This window comes from Nansenia antarctica (genome assembly GCF_963989245.1).
Source record: "Nansenia antarctica genome assembly, chromosome: 9".
NCBI lineage: Eukaryota > Metazoa > Chordata > Actinopteri > Argentiniformes > Microstomatidae > Nansenia > Nansenia antarctica.
This window is the reverse complement of record NC_137679.1, coordinates 24,056,620-24,066,273: the sequence shown is the minus strand read 5'-3', so window position 1 is coordinate 24,066,273 and position 9,654 is coordinate 24,056,620. Positions and strand designations below refer to the sequence as shown.

The 9,654-nt window shown below is 45.1% G+C and overlaps 1 protein-coding gene across 1 annotated transcript in view; it reads left to right on the top strand.

The window, feature by feature from the left end:
• Positions 1-941: 941 nt before the first annotated feature.
• Positions 942-9,654, top strand: part of dennd4a (DENN/MADD domain containing 4A) — a gene marked incomplete at both ends in the record, with an annotated part of 24,034 nt that continues 15,321 nt past the window's right edge. The window contains 13 exons of the mRNA XM_080539633.1: positions 942-1,252; positions 1,594-1,840; positions 1,948-2,017; positions 2,160-2,329; positions 4,373-4,611; positions 4,718-4,784; positions 5,052-5,110; positions 5,241-5,385; positions 5,507-5,682; positions 6,657-6,757; positions 6,978-7,196; positions 8,339-8,484; positions 8,888-8,908. Of these exons, the coding sequence (XP_080395759.1) occupies positions 942-1,252; positions 1,594-1,840; positions 1,948-2,017; positions 2,160-2,329; positions 4,373-4,611; positions 4,718-4,784; positions 5,052-5,110; positions 5,241-5,385; positions 5,507-5,682; positions 6,657-6,757; positions 6,978-7,196; positions 8,339-8,484; positions 8,888-8,908 (1,971 nt within the window). The remainder of the gene's footprint in view (positions 1,253-1,593; positions 1,841-1,947; positions 2,018-2,159; positions 2,330-4,372; positions 4,612-4,717; positions 4,785-5,051; positions 5,111-5,240; positions 5,386-5,506; positions 5,683-6,656; positions 6,758-6,977; positions 7,197-8,338; positions 8,485-8,887; positions 8,909-9,654) is intronic.

The following is a 9,654-nucleotide window of genomic DNA, read 5'->3' as shown; positions in this document are numbered from 1 at the left end:
TTTGTTATATTGAGTGGGCTCTTCAACACTTTAACACTTTTGTTATATAAAAAAAAAAGTATTTCATTTGCGCGTCTTGAGAATTGCCAACATGCGGACCTTTTCACCAGAAAGTGTCACATATGCCTTGAAACCCAAAGGCCCTGAGTGATTAAGATGTGGACAGAGTTCCTGTCTGCCATGTTTGTGAGCAGGTCCTGTACAGATGAGAGGGTGACTAAACGCTAAAGCTCCCCACCATCCTTCCCTGTGTGGAAATAGAGGCAGCTGTTTATCAGTTGACCATGTGAGTGAGTGTGGAAGAACTGCTGAGGGAGATAAACCAGGCCCTTCAGCAAAGGCTCAATACTGCATGGTTGAGTGAGATCCCTGAGCCCTGTGCTATATGATAAGACCAGTGGTGAGAGGCTGGTTCACAGGCTGCTTCTCCCTCACCACTCCAACTTAGGAGGTTGTTGAGGCCAGTGTGAGGCCAGTGTGTGTTGTTCCTGAATGAGCCTGCCTAGTACCTGTATATCACTCCAGGTTAAGATAAAGGTTTGGTATTCATACATGTTGATCTGACCTTTTTATGAAGGCATATGGTTCACTTTACAAATTCTGTCATGGCATATAACTAGCTTCAGCTTATGCTGAAATATGGTGTTCCTAACAGGAATGCCTTGTAATTGCTTCCAGATGGCCTGATTTATACTCCCTACTAGTGTGTTTTTCATGCAGCGTGTGTGTGTGTGTGTCTGTGCGTGTGTGTCTGTGTGTGTATCTGATATGATATGTGTTTTTTGTAATGTTTATACACAAATCGAATTGATTATTGAAATATGATTTACATTTCGACTGTGAGCATCACTGTAGTTTTAATCCCAATATTTACTCCCTCTCTGTCCTTGTCTCTCTTTCTCTCTCTCTCTGAATGCTAGCCCACCGTGTGGGAATGGGAGATGATGGAGGACAATGGCCCTCGTGTAGCAGACTATTTTGTCTTCGCCGGCCTCACTAATACCTCCAAGCCTCTGGAGGAGGAGCTCCACTTCGACGATGCCTGTCCCCGGTCGTCCAAGCCTAAGGCCCCCATCACGGATGTTGCTGTGGTGATCCGCTCCCTGGGTGAGGAGGTACCCCAGGGCTACACCTGTGTGGACGCCACACCCTCTGGCCTGTCGGCAGAGCTCAACGGAGCCAGCCTGAGAGGGCCACAGATCTTCTTGTGCTACAAGAGAGGCAGAGATAAGCCTCCTCTCACTGACCTCGGGTGAGTAATCCCTTGCCACTGACCCTTCACTTAACCAACACCCGACACCCAACACAACACTAATCCCTCCTTCTGGCCTCCAGTCAGTGATTCCAGTTTCTTGGACCTGTAATCTTCTTTCAGACCCATTGGTTCACTGTCTAGATCTATTTTGTCTATAGAGGATCCCTATTACCTTTTATAAGGCTTAGGAGTTAAGACAATCAGTGTTATTGCAAAAAACACGTTTCATTATGTAAAAATGTATTTAAAAAATCTAAAATCTAAAAATACAAAGAATAAAAAAATTAAGAAAGAAAAACATGTATTGTTTTGGATGTCATACTACCTTTGTATGTCAGGATTCTTTATGAATGGAAGGAGAAGCTGAAGTCTGGCTGCCACATCGTCCAAACCACACCCTCAGGTCGTCCTGCCAACATCAGCAGCTCCTCCTCCCAGCGCATCTACATCACCTACCGGCGCGCTCCACAGAACCAGCCTCACACCTCATTGGCTGTTACAGATGTCTGCGTTATCGTCCCTGGCAAAGGGGAAATGCCCCCTCATACCTTCTGTAAGGTGGACAAGAACCTCAACAGCAGCATGGTGAGAGAGATACTCAAGTTATTACAGTAACTGTATCTGCTTCACAATGCGATTTCTTTGCTCTTTTGAAGCTAACGTTGATAATATGATTTCTTTTGATATGTCAGTGGGGATCCTCAGTCTACCTTTGCTACAAGAAGTCTCTGGCTAAAACCAACACAATTGCATATAAAGCAGGTAAAGATTTAGTTTGAATGTATGGTCATTCAGTTAGTTAGTGTTGGTATCTGCCTTGTAGCTGAAATCAAGTCCTCTAAAGGAGGATTTTGTGCTATAATGAGCGTTGTAAAGCCAACGTGTCATTTGTTCTTTTTTCTAGGTCTGCTGTGTCGATACCCTGAGGAGGACTATGAGTCCTTCCCCCTGCCTGAGTCAGTGCCTCTGTTCTGCCTACCCATGGGCACAACCATTGAGTTCTGGCCAGCCCACACTAAACACTCCCTGCCTGTCTTTTCCACATTCGTCCTGACTGGCGCCTCCGGAGAAAAGGTGAAACTCACACACACACACCAGTGGAGGCTGGTGACTTCCAGAATTGAGGAGGCCATTTTCTTTTCCGCTTGCTCGCTTCACTCACGATGGAATGTTCCCTGTTCTTCTTATCTGTCTTTGTTAAAAATTATTAATTTGTGTTTGGCGGTACTGAAGGGATTGGGACACTCTCAGGATGGTGGATGAAGCAGCTTTTATTGCCTGCACAATGGGTCATCAAATAAACAAAACAATTGGCATGAATCTCTGGTCCGCCTGCAGCAGCTATTGTCCCTTCTGCTCAGGCTCACAACATTCACCACAACATACTACATACAATCAATGACATGTCAAAAGCACTCAAACACTATGTCAATCAGACACACAATATACAATTCAGAACAATACTTCATCCATTTCTAATATTTATCCTGCAGAACAGCACTCATACACGCGTGTGGCGGAAAAAGGTACTACATGTGGAATGCAACATGACGTTACTGACTAGCCATGCCCTAGCTCGCGAATGCTAGCAACACCACGAGTGGACTCTTACAAAATGCACCAAAACATAGAACTCAAACAACATATGTAATAAGTTACCTGCACAATGGGTCATGGTCCGCCTGCAGCAGCTATTGTCCCTTCTGCTCAGGCTCACAACATTCACCACAACATACTACATACAATTATTAATTATTAATATTAAAAATAAAACTGTTCAATAAATCCTAAATGTTGTCTACCTATTCGATGTATAAATCGCGCCAGAATCTTGCCGACTTCCGAGGTCATTTTAAGCAAAAGTATTTGGCCAAATGAGCTATTATTTTCAGGGATAATAGCCATGGGTGTTCTAGCGTGTTCTGCACTGAAGTGACTGGCGTTCATGTGATTGGACGAACAAAATGTCAATCTTTCAGCCCTGGACTCAATGCATGGTGAGGCCAGGCCTCCTGTGCCCACCCATTTTCAGTGATTTGGCCAATCACATATTGCCATGAAAAAAATTGCATTACATTGACTTCTATGAGAAACCACTTTCCGACAGGAGGCCTGGACTTTCCGACAGAGGAGGCCTGGCCTCCTTCAATAGAAACGTATAGGGATTCTGGCCTGTAGGTGCTTTACAATTGCAATATTGGGTTTTAGCCATGGAAAAATTCAGATTTATGAACAAAACGGAAATAATATTAATATAATATAATATGTTAAATAAATAAATAAATAAAATAAATATAATTATTGCTTTTTTAAATCTCTCTCTCTTCTCTCAAATTATTGGGGAGGCCAGGCCTCCTCCACCTCTATGGAGGAGCCTCCACTGACACACACACACACACGCACGCACGCACGCACGCACGCACGCACGCACGCACGCACGCACGCACGCACGCACGCACGCACGCACGCACGCACGCACACACACACACACACACACACACACACACACACACACACACACTCTCTCTTTCTCTCTTACACTGTGTTGTGACAGTCCCTTATCCCTGCTGGATTGCTTTGTTGTTTATCTCCAGTGAGATTCCTTCTAGGAATAGAAGACAAACTCAATCTGTCAGTTTTTAAATGCTGAATATTAAATAGCCAGATTAATGTGTCTGGAAATCCAAAAGATCTACCATGCATTAGGCTATAAAAGTAAACCAACATGAAAGACATTTTACCATTGAAATGTTCAATAATGGATTGCTCATCCACTGCTTGGACTACTGCACAAATAAGCACAAATCTAGACTGTAAAATGCATCTGTGTATTCTGCTCACTTCCTCACAACCTTCAGTCTCCAGGCTATTCTCTTGGCGCTATCATGCTTTGTTATCATTTATTTATCTAGGAAGAATCGCTTCAAAGAGCTTAGAATATTTTAGCAGCTCTTTTGATGAAAAAGAAACACAACTACTATCTTAACCACACCATCCCCTTTTCCTGAACAAAGACCAACTAAGTATATCTTATGGCGCTACGGGTGCGTGTTGTGTTGTTGCGGGGGATGTGTGCATTCTCATGTGTGTGTTTGTTGTGTGTGCCTCCCTGTGCAGGTGTATGGAGCGGCCATCCAGTTCTATGAGCCATACCCAGAGGACAGACTGACGGACAGACAACGCTCCCAGCTAGGCCTGGAGGGCTGTGAGCCTAGGCCTGAGGGAAACAAGACTGTTCACACCAACAAGAGCATCTGCCTGCTGTCTCACTGGCCCTTCTTCGACTCTTTCCGGAACTTCCTTACCTTCCTGTACCGCTACTCGATCTCTGGACCACACGCACTGCCTATCGAGAAGTGAGTGCTGCTTTCTAAAGAATGTACAACACTTCTAAATACTTGAAATCAAGAGATTTTACAGGTAGCTTCACGGTAGCTGTCATGTGTGTCTCTCTGTCCCTAGGCACATCTCCCACTTCATGCACAAAGTCCCCTTCCCCTCCTCTCAGAGACCACGCATTTTAGTTCAGGTGAGCTACAGTCTGTACTACTCTGAGCTGTGAAATCTGTCTGTGTGTGTGTGTGTGTGTGTGTGTGTGTGTGTGTGTGTGTGTGTGTGTGTGTGTGTGTGTGTGTGCGGAGCTTTGTTGTCATGTTTTTCTATGCAGTCTGGTGGTGTTTATTTAACTCTGGTAGGTCATTGAAAAATGAAATCATGTTTTGGAGCTCTGTCATCCTGTCGATGCTTTGTTTGAACAGGACAGGACTGTATGTAAACTGTTCTGTGCATTTTACAGCTTTCTCCACACGATAGCCTGATGCTGAGTCAGCCTGTGTCATCTCCTCTCCCTCTGAGGTAAGTGTTCTGACCAATGTGAACAGCAATACAATCTCACTTTTGTTCTGTTGACATTGTACGCACTTTGTAGTTGGCGATCTGTCTAACTCTGTCCAACTCTCTCTCTCTCTCTCTCTCTCGCTGGCAGTGGTGGACGTCTCTCCACTCTTCTGCTGAACCTGGGTCCTAAGAATGCCGCCACCCTGCTGGTGTTGGCTGTCACAGAGCACAAGATCCTGGTGCACTCGCTGCGTCCGGCCGTGCTGACCAGCGTCACTGAGGCCCTGGTGTCGGTCAGTGTCCCTCACCTCAGTATTACATTGCCCTAAACCTCTCTGGTGCTCCCTGTGGTAACTATATCCTCTGTGAGTGTGTTGGAGTGTTCCTGACCAGATCTGTCTCTTCATGTCTCAGATGATTTTCCCGTTCCACTGGCCGTGCCCCTACATCCCCCTGTGCCCTTTGGCCCTGGCTGACGTTCTCAGCGCCCCATGCCCGTTCATCGTGGGCGTGGACTCGCGCTACTTTGACCTGTATGTGCCTCCTGCAGACATCAGCTGTGTGGACCTGGACACCAACACCATCTCCCAGTGAGTGACCCCCCGACCGTAGCAGCTCCACCACATTCCACTATGACGGCGGGCCGTGATGGAAACATTTCAACATAACACTCATTTTTTCTTTGTCTAGTTGCGCTCACAATATACGTATTTTCGTGCTATTCAAGGTTATCGGTGTCATGTATCAATCAAGCTATGATGTTTTTATGTAACAATCGTAACTGGTACAGCAGTGCACAGCAATGTAGCAACTACCGTGGGATACCCTGATCCTCCTTAGATTAAGACGCCCTCTCCCACGTGTGTGCTGTTGATAAAGTTCTATCACAGACAGAGATGAAGTTGTCAGGACTGGTGTCAGTAAGGCTGAATTCCTCCCCACATCTCTAACTCATCCATGTTCACCTCCCCTATGATAAGGGTTAGGGCAGTGGTGTAGTCTAGTTTTTTCTAGTGGGTATACTGTGATTTTTTCCTCCCAGCCTCATATCGTTCATTTTGGAACGCCATAAAAATAAATCTGCGCTCCCTGTCTAACGTTATATATCATTATAACATTACGGGCCGGTTTCACAGACAAGGCTTAAGCCTAATCCTGGACTAAAAAGCATCTTCAATGGAGATTTTACATTGAAAGTGTGATTTAGTCCAGGACTAGGCTTAAGCCTTGTCTGTGAAACCGGCCCTACATGTTATAAGGCTGATCTGTGCATGATAGTGCTGCATTTTTACATATTTCATGTCGCATTTCCCCCCGTAGATGGTATATGACGCTAGTCCAATGGTCCAAAAGTCAAGTGCTTCGTAACACAGACAGGGTGAATTTTATGAATGAAAGTGTGAAATTTCTGTCACAAAACGCTGTTACGTATCCTCGCACATTTTTAAGTGGGTATACGGAAATCCTTGCCCTTTCCTAGTGGGTATACAGCATAGTCCTGCGTATCACGCAGACTACAACACTGGGTTAGGGTTAATGATAACATGCGTGCTGTCGTTTTCAGTAAAGAGGACAAGAGAGCCCTTACATGGAAAATCCTGCCAAGGAGAGCCAGCAAACACCTCCTAAATACCCTGGGCAGCCTCTACCAACAACTGACTGAAGGTTAGTCTTAAGGGCTAAATGGATGTTCTGTTATTGTCCTATTGGGAGTGTGTGTTTGTGTGTGCATGCACGTGCGTGCGTGTGTGTGCCTGCACGTGCGTGTGTATGTGTGCGTGTGTGTGTGTGTTGCTGACTGTACAGTAACATTGTGTGACTGTGTAGAATTGTGTAACTGGGCTATAGGTTTGACTGTGTGTCTGAATGTGTGGTTTGCGCCCAGGTGGTCACCTGAGCCGAGAGGACGGCCAGATGGAGCAGGCTGGGGGGGACAGGGAGCTGGGCAGCGGGAAGAGCCTGCACACCCTGGAGCTGGAGATCCAGGAGGCCTTCCTGCGCTTCATGGCGGCCATCTTGCGCGGCTACCGCACTTATCTACTCCCCATCACCCAGGCCCCCTCCGAGAGGACCACAGACGCCAGTTCGCTCTTTGACCTACAAGGTGGGTCTTCTCATTCATCCAAGGGAGTATATACTGTATATAGTTTGATATATGTGACAGGGTCTGGTGAAAAAGTCCCCAAGTAGGGGAAGGTCATTTTTCACTTTTTTACAGATTATGAAAGTGCAGATTGTAAGCTTTCAAATTATGTGTCATACACTGAAATCTGAAAATGAGTTGAAGAAGATATGCTTATTTGATTATTGGTACACTAAAACAGACGCGTTTGCTACCATTGCGTTGGTAGCCAGCTAGCAGCTAAGAATTGCTAAGAACATTGCTATGAACATCTGCATATTTAGCACAACACAACATGCTGATAGAACATCAACATGCTAAAAACACATAACTACACATAATTAGATGATCACACAGTCCTTGCTTTTGAACACGTGATCCTAAAACTGTTGTTTGTTATATTGAGTGGGCTCTTCCACACTTAAACTTTTGTAATTCTGTAAGGTTCTTTTTAATAAGCTTTTTGGTCATTTGCGCAACTTGCCGACAGGTGGACCTTTTCACCAGACCGTCACATATAACACGCTCAGAGAAGCTATTGTTGTTTTTCTTCAGGCTTATGATCTAGTGCTGCAACAGTTTAGAACCCTGAGGTCTCTGGAACCATGAGTTGGTTAAATCGCCCCTGAAATGAGTTTGGTGATTTAGTTTAAGCCCCAGCGGAAATTAGGTATGGATGACATGTCTGACAAACTACCATGATTAATAGCAGCACATCCCGGAGCACATCTGTGTGCTCTTATGCAATCAGTGAACCAGAAAACAAGTTGTTTCTAACTAATGCCCCATAGTGTATGTGTGGGTTTGTGGCTGCAGCCCTAACTACATCAGCATGTTGTTAGTGGGTTGCCTTTGACAAGTGAATGACAGAACATGTACTGTAATTACCATGGAGCGAGCAGCACAGGACTGATGTTTTAATTTAATTTCCCATTTAAATTTTCGAACATTCTTTTTTTCTTTCTGTTCCTTCTGTCCTGCCCCTGATGAATTGGATGTGCACTATTTCTTCATTTAATTCCCCCCACCCCCATCTATCTGGTTGTCTTGCACTGCTATCTTGCGTGTCATTTCTCTGTGCAGTATCTCTGTCTCTACATTGTATGTGTTCTGATATGTTGCAGGGTTCTTGAAGAGCCGGGACCGTTCCCATCAGAAGTTCTACTCCCTAATGATCAAGACTCAGATGTTCATCCGGTTCATTGAGGAGTGCTCCTTCGTCAGTGATAAGGATGCTAGCCTGGCTTTCTTTGATGAGTGTGTAGATAAGGTAATGATTTGTTGCCCCCCATGTATTTCCGACCATCTATCTCTCTGTGGCAGAAACCCTCCTCCTCCCATATACTCATAGGATTATTCACATTAAAGAGTTTCTTACAGTCATAGGAGCTGTTCGTGGGCATTTCAGTTCAGATATTACTCAATTTTCGTTAGTTTTTTGTGTGCTCTTGGCTTAACTAATAAGTAACACTGCAGGAAACTGTAGAACAAATTACAACAAGCAGAACATGTTCCAGCTCTGCAACTTCTCCCCTGAGCCTCTAATTAGTACTAGCTCGCCTGACTAATCAATCCTTCCTCTCTTTCTTTACTTTTCTATTTCAACCTTTCCCTCTGCCGCGTGTCTTCTCCTCTCTACACTGTTCTGCCTACCTACCTGTCATCTTTGGCAGCTTTACACCACTGGAGGCAAGGTAAGCTCCTGGGCCTGAAGGGCTGCTATCTATAGAGTAGCTGTTTCAGGGTTATAGGCTGTGGGAATCCAGGGTCTGCTTTGGTTGAGCATACAGTCGCCTAGCTGCTTCGACCTTAACTGAACACCTAAACATCTCATATGTTGATGTTTAAAACAGGTTTTCGTGTATCAGAGAGTAAGTGTTCGAATTATCATATAAGGGGACACTTGACTTGGTGCTCTCTCATTTGAAAAGCATAAGCATGGGTAGTCATTTGCGACAGCATTACTCAAAAAGCTCTTTCTTTGTCCTTGGGATGCCTGTGTCTCGGCTTAAGTCCAAACTGGTCGGGTGTGCCGTGCTAAGAATAAACCATAGAGAGAGACAGTGATGTTGAGAGAGCATGAAAGCTTTGTTAGGCCAGGGTGAGCATTAGCTTTCCCTGTGTGTTAGCAATCGTAGTGTGCATTATTGAGTCAAGTGCCATTAAGAGAACAGCTCAGGGCGACTTAGCTGAGCTGTGGAGACTGGTAAAGAGTCAGACAAAGATGAATTATTTATGCCAAGAGAGCCTAGAGCCATCCTTGTTTTTTCCACCCCACATTGTCCAGTTGCCCAACCTTGCAGAAATGTGTGCGCAGCAACCAAAGTTCACTGTGCTGTGATTCACACTGAAGTTCCAGTCATCGTTGCTTTGTCCCCTGGGTGTGCGGATGTCTTCACTATTGACAAATAGACAAGCTACTCTTTTTTGGGGGGGGGGG